This window comes from Mastigoproctus giganteus, chromosome 1 (genome assembly GCF_048544385.1).
Source record: "Mastigoproctus giganteus isolate SK-2022 chromosome 1, ASM4854438v1, whole genome shotgun sequence".
In the NCBI taxonomy this organism is placed as follows: domain Eukaryota; kingdom Metazoa; phylum Arthropoda; class Arachnida; order Uropygi; family Thelyphonidae; genus Mastigoproctus; species Mastigoproctus giganteus.
This window is the reverse complement of record NC_143575.1, coordinates 210,948,842-210,961,431: the sequence shown is the minus strand read 5'-3', so window position 1 is coordinate 210,961,431 and position 12,590 is coordinate 210,948,842. Positions and strand designations below refer to the sequence as shown.

Here is a 12,590-nt window from a genome sequence, read left to right as displayed (position 1 = left end):
TCAAAAAATAAATATAGTAAAGGAAGGATCCTTTGTTATATCTATTTTCCGATATGGTTGCTAAAGGATTTTTTGATAAATGCAGGTATAAATCCAAAATAGTAAGAGGCATTTTGCTACACTGTAAAATTATTTTAATATGGAATTTGAAATAACTTTACATTTAAATGAGTCATATATTTTGAGCCAATTTTATAATCTTTCTTTTAATGGTTGCAGAATTACATTATGAGTGTATACTGCAACAAAGGAAATGATTTTTTTTTTACCTGGAGTTCTGTTTTTAGTGGCTATGTGGCTAGTTTCTGATTGGTCAGAATGGAATGGGCATCTGCTACAGCCTGGACGAATAATGTCTTTTGGGCTTCAGAAGCTATATAATAATTTAAATGAGCCATATATTTATGAGCCATATATGTCTTAATTTTTTTTTCAGTCTATATTTAGCAGAGTATTAAGAATAACAAATAAATACCATGTCAGGGTGACTAATCCTGAGAGCTCCACCCAACCCCAAGAAGTCTGGAACACTATTTGCTGGGTTGACAGCCAATATGGTAAACACTACATACGCCAGTCATACTGGAAGCTAAAGTTTAAATTAAAAGTATCCTCAGCAGGCACCATGTTGTAATTGAGAAACAACTGGTTCTATGTAGAATCTTAAAATTTTATCTGTCATTCAATAACTGAAGAAGCAGAGAATCTATCAAAGCCTGGATAATGCAGGCAAGCTCATTTAGAAACTTAAACAGAAATAGGGCAGATCAAATTATCCATTTTCAGCAACCAATTCACAAAGCTATGGACTTGCAGTTCCCACAATTCTAAAATATAACATATGGCAGAGAAGATTTTATTAGGCCATCAGCAGTCTCCACGCAGCCCGTGATCCAGTCAGCAAGGTATCACTCATCCAAAATGCAGCAGGCATCACTTGACAGAGTACACCCCATTCCATTCCAGCCAATCAGAAGCTAGCCACAATGGCATTCAAAAACAAACACAACTTGGACTGTTTTTCTAGTAATTCTTTAACACTATAAGTAACAAATCACCCATTGCATGTAAGTGATTTTTGTGTATAACAAATTTTATAAAGAGTTTAATTTTACTGCTACTAAAGAAGGGCTAGAAAAACAGTTCAAGATGTATTTGTTTAAATTAATGTAAAGTCACCTGAAATTAAAAGAATTTAACAAGGGTGTTTACGTCTGTCTTCTGTCCAGGATGCTGTTTTTCTTCTGTGCATAACTTAGGTCATAGAGATAGCCACAAATAAATTATCTCTATCTGCTTTAACAGCATGCATTTTGGCAGGGGTGTGTGTGTGTGTGAGAGAGAGAGAGAGAGAGAGAGAGAGAGAGAGAGAGAGAGAGAGAGAGAGAGAGAGATACGATAAATGCTAGGGTGGTGCAAACTGCCAAAATGACAGCTGTCTATTTTAGGCAATTATAATAAATTAAAACCTGAAACTATCTATGAATAAACATACGAGCTGTGCCTTTCTGAATGCCTTTCTTTATGATGAATATTCTTTCAAATATGAGATACTCATATCTAATATTTGAAAATAACAGTACCTGTAACATTAACTTGTTCACTTTATAATACAGATTCTGCCTAAAATTAATTAGCTAAACATAAATTTTATTTGGGCAACTGTTTCCAGAATTAATATGATATAGTTTTTCAGTTTTTAAATCAAAATAGAAAAGAAGAAACAAAACATAATCACTGTGACACAAAACAAAAGTGCACATTACTAAAAACAGTTCTAATATAACTATATAACAATAATAGTGGGAAAACAGTTTTTTAAATTTCTTGGAATAATGGCTATCAGTGTTGTAATTGGCACATCTTTTAAACAGATGACACAATTATGTCTATGGACTTGTAAATATATTAATTGTTTAAATTCTTTACAATCCTCCACATGTTTCTTCAGATTCTGTTTTTTTATACACTTTGGTAATTCTCATATACATATATATATATTGCGTGGTGTATCCACACATACATTTTTTTACTAGGCTTCTAATACATTTTAGCGAAGGAAGATTTTTGTTCAACTAATAATTTAATATTTCTTATAAGAATTTGCATAGCAAAGCAAGGTATACTGTTTTGAATGACTAGAGGAGGCAATTTAAAGGACCTAACTAAACTGATGATTGTATGTAATATGTACATAGCATTAAACTTAATAATCAATTATAGATGCACTTAAAAGCTACAGTACAGATAATGAATAAATTGATAAAATTAAACTATCATTAAAGAAAATTTTGTTAAACTTATAAAGAAAAAAATTTCCCTAGACTAATCATATCTAAAGGAATCTGCTGAATTTTGAAAGGTTAAATTTTTTAATTCAACAAAACTTATGGACTGTTCAATGATAACATTTTCACATTAAAGAATTATCAAAACAGACAGCTAAGTGCAAAATGTTGTGATGAATTTTGAAAGTAACTTTCTAAAATATTTTAGCACACTAGGTATGGCATGCAAGAATGCTGATAAAATTTTCTTTAATTGTAAATGTGAAGGTTACAGTTTTTTTTTAACATGGTGCGAAGTAACACTTTCATTTAAATTTAAATAATTTTAAGTGTCTTTAGCACATTTATAAAACCAACTAAATATTTTTGTCATTTCTAGTGTGTAAAATATGCATTTTTACTTTGCAGGAAAGTAAGAAATTCCACCAAGACCAGCCACATGTGCAAAGTAACGGAGCTAAATCAGAATGCACTACCATGTGATGGTAAAATTACAAATGACTGACAGAAATTTATTTTTATATATACACATATATATATATATATATATTCCGATATTTAGTGAGGAAACGTCTATAAAGAAAAGAAGAGTTCCTTCACAGAAGTTACTACTGGCTCTTTAAAAATGCTAATGAAATGGAACATGGATAAGTCTAACCACGTTAGCATCTCCTTTCAATTGGGTTTGGGGTAGGCCACAAGGTCGTTAACGTTGATGCAGGAAAATTCTACAGCGTCATCCATGTCAGTCACCAGGTCCATGCTAATCAGGTCGTAGTCCAATTCAGGTACTCGCATTGCGGCACTGCCAAAGATAAATCATATATATATTAGGTCCCCACCCTCGCTAACTCCCTTTTAATTAACATGCATAGTGCATTCTGACAGCTCTTCATGCTTACATAAAGTTAACTTGTGTGTTATTGTTACTTTTAAATTATTTAAAATTAATTCACAAGTGTATTTCAAATTTAACAGTAATTACAATTTTTTTTATTATTTTTATTTTATCATAATTTATAAATATATCTTATCTAATAGTGAACAAAATATCTTTGATATTAAAGCCAACCAGGTGGGTTAATTTAGAAACCCAAAATAAATACTGGCAATATATTAAATAACATGCTAAGGTATAGTCCTCATTAGAGAACTGCCTCCACCATTCTTAAATTATTACATTATAATATAAACTTGCTAAAAACAGTCCCTCATCAAATTTATGGAGAAGCTTATCGTTCTAATAGTTATTTTATTTACTGCAAAATCAAAGAAGAGCACAATTTTCATCTTGAAATTTAAGAATAGTGGAGATTGTGCATAATTAATATATATATATATGCATCACCTCATGGTAACTACAAATATTCAGAATTATATCAAGATCTGTTTAATTAGCTTGCATTATATGACCTTGCTGGGATAAACACATTGTTTGACTAAACAAGATAAAACAGTTCAGCTGAAAATTAAATAAATACCGTTCAATATAAGAAAGTGGAAGTCAAGTCTAAAAATCATGTTTTAAAGGATGGCTTGTGTATTTGCTCAGTGACAGAAATGTAGGTTTTTGTAATTATGCCAATGTTTGGGCAGCTGTAGCATTCGGGACTTCATTTATTACAAAAGGAGTGGAGCCAGGGAGTCATTTTGATGAGTAATAGTAGTGGAGAGGTGACACTATTACTAGTTTTAGCTGTTTCCACTCTACCAAGCCAGTAATGACAGCATAAGTGTTGAAGTTCATGTTTCTTAGAACTCTGTTGTAACTAATGGATATGAAGATTGAAAAATGTGCCTGCACATCAAGTTTATGTGAAGAATGAGAAAAACTGAGTGGAAATCCTCTAGATGTTAAGAAATGCATTTGGTGATTCTTATGTAAGTACACCTTTCATTTATTAGTGGATGTAAAAATTCTAAAATAGGAAAGAATCTGTCAGATATGACCAGCATTCAAGTTAACCTTCAACTTCAAATGGTGATCAAATAGTTACTACAGTGTATGAAAATTTTTTGTTCTGATATGCAATTAACTAAGAGAGCTAAGAATGGAGATAAGTTCTCATTCACGAACATGAGAAAGAAGAGAGTAAATCCAACATGCCCCTTAATTGGCTGCAGTGTAAGGTTCTAACCAAAATCATGGGTCTCAAATATCATCAAAATTTGTTCCAAAATTGTTAACTGATGACCAGAAGGTTCACCATCAAGAACTATGCACGGAGCTAAAAAGAAGGGTTGAAACACTCTCATTTCATCAACTGCATTGTTACTTAAATAAAATTCTGGTCATCTCAGTGGTTACCAAAAGCTACCAAACTCATTTCATCCTGGGGAGGAGGACAGGTTTCATCAAATATAAAAGTAACGTTATTCCCCCCCCCATATTCAGAGTATACTGTTAATTACAAATTTGTTCAGAATAGTTAGGTGGTAAACCAGGTTTACTATAAAGAGGTCTTATTCAGTTATTCAATTAAGAGAAAAAGGAGACAATGACACCAGCTGTTTAAAAACGTGGATAGTTTTTCACCATGACAATTATCCGGCACAAACCATACTTTCTATTCAAGAATTTCTGACCCAAACAAAAATTCCTGTAATACCATACCCTCCATATTCAACTGACCTTACTTCATTCAAAATTTTTTCTCCTTCCCACACTCAAAATGATGCTGAAAGGAATAGATGACTGACCGACCAACCAACAGAACATGACAGCAAACTCAACTGGCTAACAGATGAAGTCCGGTGATGCTTCTAGAGGTGGAAGAAACATTGGAACACTTGCATTAGGGGGAAATTACTTTGATGTATGTAGGAATACATAGACAAATAAACATATGGCATGTATGTCCCTTTATCTGGAATGATTTATTATTGCATGCATCTCAACATTTTATGAAAGATCAGATCACTCACACATACAAATATATACAGTCAGTCCTCGTATAGCACGATAGTTGTGTTCCTATAAACCCTCATGCAATGCAAAATCGTGCAATATAAACAACAGGCCCTATGGGAAAAATAGGGTTAGGTGCCGACTACCCAAGTTGAACACACATTTGTAACCAAAACATTACCAAACACAATAAATAATCGTAATAAAATACGTAAGTATTTTATTACGACCATTACGTAATAAAATATTGCTAATGCTTTTGCTTCTATCGTAAGAAAACTTGTTTTTTGTTTCATTTTCTATCCAAACATATGACAGTGGTTCCATCTCTCCCAATTCTTTGTGTCTTAATCTAATGGATTTTAATTACACTTTGAGTTGTTCCTGCTATGAAAGTTGTTTTTATTTTCTCTGCATTCTTTGTAATTCTCGGCGTTGTCTCATTTAGGTCTGTCCGGGGTTCGAGCCCATCACCACCAAATGCGGAGGATGCGAAAAGGTCAGGGAATGACCACCGCATATTCCCGGAGCAATATGGCCTTAGTTGGTAATGCTCCTAAAAACCAAACAACAACATCATTTAGGTCTGTAGCACGTGCAATATCACATGGTCTTTCATTTCACTCAAAGCGTTTCACAATTTCATATTTTTTCTCTATCGACAGAGGCGAACTGGCCATAAGTCTTACCGGGGAAATCCTGGTGGGCCAGAGGCCGGTGTGATTTTGGCTATAAACCATAGTATGAGGCCACTATAAATTTTCCTGGGTAAGAATTTTTGATCCAGTCCGCCTGTTTATCGATATTGCGTTCCTTTTTCTCTCTGAATCTGCAGTGTCTTCACAAGGACGCTTCCTTTTCACACTTTTTAAGTATTTTACTCATTTTTAGGGAATAAAGCACAATTACAAAACGAGAAGGCACACTTGATACACGTAAACAAAGCTGCGCGCGTGTAGCAACTGAATAAACAACACCGTAAAGGCAGAGATACACTATTAACGCATCACATTTTACTAAAGCACATTTCTAGGAGTTACTACCATAAAACAATAAAAACAATTTCCAGTTGTGTTCCTGCTAGTGGAATCTGTTATAAACTGGTAGTAAACTCGATCTAATTGCATTTGCGATTATACCGATAGCTGGAATTGTGTTGGTTTTTACGTTATTATGGTGAAATGTGTTTCCCTTCACTGATATAAAAAACAAATACATTTTCAGAATCTTCTCTTCATTCCTATCGTGTTGCATTCGGTTGGGGTGATTCTGCGTTTGACTGCCATTTCTTGTAAACACAAAGACGAATTGTGCATAAGCGAATTCGGTTCGTGTTATATAAGATATCATTCCCCTATTTATAAATCGTGTATGATCGAATTCATGTAGTGCAAACATGTGTTATACGAGGACTGACTGTATCACAAAGAGATGGAAGAGAAAGTGCATTGTTATTATTTGAATCTTTTCCATAAACTTGATGCATAGAATCCAGTGTTTCAGAAGCACTGGAAAAATCTGATATTTGCATTATTTCCAAATTTGACATATTTTACATTTAATTTTTCTCAGAAATGATAAAAGTAATGCACTTCCAATGCAGATAGCAATGAAACATGTACTAAATGATTGCTTACAAGTAGATGCATGTCGAAACTTGAAATCAGCAAATTGCCCTGCATTTACAGGTTGCGATGCTGTGCATCCAGGTTTGAAAATATTGACTGAACTAGGTATATGTGTATATAAGAGTGCAAGAATCATCACCTGAGCCACACACGCACACATGTAGGCAGGAATAAACAATTGTTGCAGAAAGTCAACAGCAGCAGCTCCAACACAGCCCAGTATGAATGTGTCCAAATTTACTGATATTTATCAATGTAGTGCATCAAAATCCCACTTTTTACCAACGTATAAAACATATTTACAGAGAACATTGTCCTTGTAACAAAACTCATGACACAACTGACAATGAATCCATACAATAATTCTGAAACATCTCATCAAAATTAACAGGCCAGTGAACATTTTTATAACTATATTCTTAGGGGAAAAGAGAAGTTATCATACTTATAAAACCCAAAAGTGCATGTCGTGAGAACTTCACCACCAAGGAAGTCCTGGTTCATGGAAAATGCAAACACCAAAGTGATGTTTTGCTCTGATCACCCCAAAACACTCTTGAATATGAGTTTTTTTTTTTTTTTTTTTCGGTGTGAATGCTAACAGATGTTATTACATTACAATATGATGCCAATAAAATGGTTCCAGAACTGGCAGAAGTTCTGGAAACAAGTGATGTTATTAGTTATTAACAAAGGTAATAATATGTCACTGGTAGTTATCTCTTAATGAAAAATATCCCCATGAAGGAGACAACTCTTTTAAAGTCATGACTAGGAATCCAGGTTTATTTATTTTATTTATTTATTTTTTTTTAACAAAAAACAGTAATGGACACTATCACTTTCGCTTTGAACTGCCACTTCTATTTCTGTATTTCTTTCTGCACACTGTTCTTATGCTTATTTCTTCAAATGTAAAATTACATCATGTTCCCTGCAACTGAAACTAAAAATCACATCTACATACGGTGTGCACAAAGCAAATGTGTTACCATTTTTATATTTTATAATACACTGAAACTCTTCCATGTTGTTGGATACTATGATGACTTGTTGTTGAAGTTGATAGCCTAAACAAATTTAAAGCTCAACTGGACAGGTATTTCGAACGAACGGAGGGGTGAAATGGGAGTGGTGTGTTTTTTTTTTTTTTTTTTTTTTTTTTTTGGCTGATGCTGAATAAGCTTGCTTTCTTGCATCATATGCCTCTACTAATGCTAATGTAAAGTTCTGTTTATATTCTGGTACAATCGCATAGGTTCGAGGAGTTTAAAACTAATAATTTGAAAAGCATACAATTATTAATCATACTTCAAAGTTGTGACCTAATGCCAAGCTCAGCTCAAACACATATGCTACTGCACTCCTATGCTGACTACTTGGTTGTCTTCTTAAGCATTACCTTATATTTTTTTAGTACCTTACTAAAGGATACCATTAAATCAAATTTAGTATTGCATAAAACAGTTTAATGTTATATTTAATACATTGACTGCCAAGCTAGTTTAAGAATTTACCCATGGGGCCAAAAAATAATTTAGCGAATAATTTGATTATTAATTGTAAAATAAATATTTTAATGTTAGTGTTATGTCGTTTTTTTGCTTAAAATCTTAAAAAAAAAAAGTCTTTTCTGTGTTACATATATGTGGCTGACATGGCTCAGTAAGTTACTTTATTTCTTGAGAAGCCAGGTCAGTCACATGTGTGACTGTATTAGGTACGCTGTGATTGGACAAACTTGTTAAAACACATGCACTGTGCAATAAACTTATCACAAACTTGTCGAAATAAATTTGTCAGTATTGTTAAAGCTTTTATCAAAACAAGTTCGTTAAAAAAAAGGATGGTAGTGCACTGCATTATTCATTATATTGTGTTGCGTGCTTTTTCACAAGTTTGTACAAGTCTGTTGTGAAAAAAGCTCTAAAAAGCAATGGCTAAGAAGCCAAACAAAATCCACTTCCTATTCTAGCATATAATAAAGGAAAAGCAGGCATTGGTCTGTTGGACCAAATGGGTTCATATGCCACAATGCTAAGAAAAGGGGTAAAGTGGTACTGCAAATTAGCAATAGAATGTCATATCACTTGTCAATGCCTATGTGGTGTACAAGAGTTCCACGTGAAAAAAATATATCAGCTGCAGTTGTGAGCATTAAGAAATAGTTAAGATTTACTAAATGCAGCAAAGAAAGAGTGAAAAGCCAAAAAAGTGTTAATATTCATATATTTACTACAAAATTTGAAGCAAACAACATGAAAGTTGGAAGAATGTGTGTTTTATGTTATGCAAAATTGAAAGAGTCTGAAGGAAGATCTGCTGCTAGAAAGGAGAGGAAAAGAGTTTCTACTTATTGCCCAGACTGTAATCGCCAGCCTTTTATGTGTTTTGGTCAACAACACAAATCTACATAATTTTGTAATTGTAAAATTCGTATAATAAATAATTTTATATAATCAGCAGTTACTTGCTTATTTTTTCTCATAGCAGCAAGCAAATTTTATCAGATGTATCACCAGGGGCCATGCTTTTCAAAAATAATGTAAATTCCCATCAATAATCAGCACTATACAGATGATGTGGCACCTAAAAAACCTAATGGTGTCAGATATATACAGCAAATGTGGCAGTCAACGTGTTAATGTTACAACATGTAACATTTTGTTCTGTATTTTCTACATATTTTATTTAACTCAGGCTATCATACTTGATGAGCTAATTCATTTGCTAGAGATGAATAATGTAAATAATCAGAAATTTGCAGCACTGATTTAAAATTTTCACATTTAATGGTGAAGCTAGCTTTGTTTTACTTTACTTTTTGTGTGCATGTGAAAAGGCAGAGAAAAGCTTTTAGGATGGTGAGCAAGAGATTGGGTAAAAAAAAAAAAAAATGAAGTTTCTGTTGTAAATTCCAAGAGATGGCAGCTACAGTTGGGGATAAAACCTGGGTGCATCATGTCACATTGAAACTTGTGTGCATCAAGTGACGTATGATAGTATGGAAATCCAACTTTTCTTTGAGTAAAAAAGTTCAAGGTAAGTCTGTCAGCCAAGAAGGGAACAGCTTCCTTTCTTTTTTTTTTTTTTTTTGCTAGATATCATGGTAAAAGTAAAGTAAAATGTAAAGTGCAGCCATTATCAACCCACTGCAGGATGGAAGCCTCCTCAACAATTCATACTGAGGGAAATGGACCATAATCTGCCACGCTGGTCCAGTGCGGGTTGGCAGATCGACCGTATTCAGCAGTCAGGGGCTTGAACCCCGGTCTACTCAAAGAGCGTGTGCTACTGCACTCCCGCTCCTGACCACTCGGCTACAGAGGCCATGATATCATGGTATGAGACTAACTTCATGGACTGAGGACCTATCACAACGCAGAAAATCTACTGTCAAACACTGCTGGAAGATGAAGACTGCCATGGATTTTTGAAATACAGGATCTGTGCAGAAGATAATTCAATTCCAATACATAGCCACACACATGAGCGAATAGATCAGAGAAATAGATGGAAAAATTCTGGAACTTTGACCATGCTTGGATCTCATATTGCTAGATTTTCATTTGTTCAGACTTCACATCTTTATATTGGAAAAAAACTTTTGCAATAGTTGCTGAAGTCATACAAGGGACAAAACAGTAGCTTTTCCAGGAGCAAAAATTTTTGAGAGGACATTGATGCATTAGTGTCAAGGAGTTAATATTATTCCTTTTATCTGTGTAAAAAAAAGTGATTGTGATTGAAGAGTTTCCAAGAAAATAACTTTTCAAATATATTATTTTGATGAGATGACACTGGGATTTATGCTGATGATACAAAATGAAAACTTTTAGGCAATGAAGGCAAATTTACTAAATATGAAAAGGAAGCAATCAGATACACTTTTAAAGAGTGGTTTTGAAAAATGAGAGAGAGATAAGAGACATGGTAATAAATGCAGGAACAACTAATCTGATAATGGGCACCACACTGTATTAAGCAAAGATAATTTAGACACAAGTTCTTTTATCTGTGGTTAAATGATTACAAAGTATTATCGTGCAGATGTTTCTACTCTCCCCAATGCTCCATAAGTGACCATGAGAGATCCTGCAGTAGACACTTATCCACCCAACAAGGACCACAGGGGTCAACTTTATACACCACAGTATTCAAGAAAATTCATCAGTCTTGCAGGATCTTATAGGAAACAATTAATGGCTGAAACAACACATCTGCTCCACTCCAACCATAAATAATGTATAACCTGCAACAACAACATCTCAGTCATACAGGAGAATGAATTAGATGATCTTCCATTCCTGCCCTCTCTAACTCTCAGCGCAACTTGTCAAAAAGATGAACCAGTGATCCCCTAAGGACTTCTTAGTATCCAATGACATGACCTCTGATCATCTGACTTCTTTGTTTCAGAACACTTTTTTCCTTGTTTTTCTGTTCTTATTCTCATTGTGTCTGGTAAGGTAGACAAAATGGTAGCTTCTCCAGGAGCAAGAGTTTTTTTTTGAGAGGACACAGATGGCATCTACGATTAATGCTCCCCTCACCTTTAATGTGTCTAAAAAATTATGTATGCACAATGTAGTATAGTGTGCTTCCTTATGAAAGACTGAGGGAAATATATCTATGATGAAATAGTACATACTATAAGTAAAGCAATATTGTGGTTGCCTTGATATCACATGGAACTCAACTGCATTAAATTCATTTACACTGACATCAAAAGTTCTACTGTCTTTAAAAACAAAACATTCACACTTACTGATGTAAAAAAAGACAGGATTGAAAGGGTATTTTGTATAATCCAATTGAAAAGCAGAAAATAATGTTAAATAACAATAACTTATGACTTAAATTCCAGATATTTTAAAAATAATTTACTATTGGTCATTTTTTTTAAAAAATCTATGATTAGGTTTAGTTCTAGTATACCCTCTCCCCAAGTGTTGGTATTTATTACAAAAGTGTGTGCTTTTGTAATAAACACCAACTTTCCTTCAAGACAAATAAGAAACCTAAGCCAAAATATCACCAGGGATTGGAACTAACAGAATTCCTGATAATTAGTGGAAAGTTTTGAGATAAGGTAAGAGTTTAGGTAAGTGCAGTGTTATGATAATTGGAAATGAGGGATTTGTCAATCTTTTTAAGAACTGGATGGATATGAGCAAGGTTTAGTCTCCAGGAAAAGCTCTGGTAACCTCTATCTCTTTCATCATGCAGTGTGAGTGATTTATTTTGAGGTTATGATGGCATCATGGTTAGATCCAATATTCTTTACATTTCAAGAGTACAGTTCTAAACGTTTTCATGTTTAGTCTACAAGCAAGCCATTAGATAGTCTCTCTCTCTCTCTCTCTCTCTCTCTCTCTCTCTCAGGCATCTGGATCAGTAGTATATAAACTTGCTGTCTTTACTCTGCCAGCTAGTGGCTGGGAAGGGCCCAAGTAATGTGTATGAGAGTTGTTGTTCATACTATGTCAATAAGCTGGTATATTCTTGCTATATATATGGCACTTCCAAAAATTTCATTAATTCATATAGCATGTCTTTCCCCCCACCTTTACTTTATTACTGAATGCATCATGAATAAGCAAATTAAACAAATAAACCTATCTGCAAAAAGATCGACAAGCATATGTGGTTTCAGTTCCAATCTCAGTGACATCCATTTCCACCTACAATCTGCCAAGGTCGCCTACTTACTTTTTCTGACAGAATCTCAATTATCAGCTTCCTCAACCACTACTCATCTTATTT

The 12,590-nt window shown here is 33.9% G+C and overlaps 1 protein-coding gene across 1 annotated transcript in view; it reads right to left on the bottom strand.

Annotated features, from left to right (window-relative positions):
- Nucleotides 1–2,726: 2,726 nt before the first annotated feature.
- Nucleotides 2,727–12,590, bottom strand: part of Stat92E (Signal transducer and transcription activator Stat92E) — a 478,242-nt gene continuing 468,378 nt past the window's right edge. Inside the window, exon 22 of the mRNA XM_090375942.1 lies at nucleotides 2,727–3,093. Coding sequence (XP_090232068.1) covers nucleotides 2,964–3,093 — 130 coding nt within the window. The 3' untranslated portion in view covers nucleotides 2,727–2,963. The remainder of the gene's footprint in view (nucleotides 3,094–12,590) is intronic.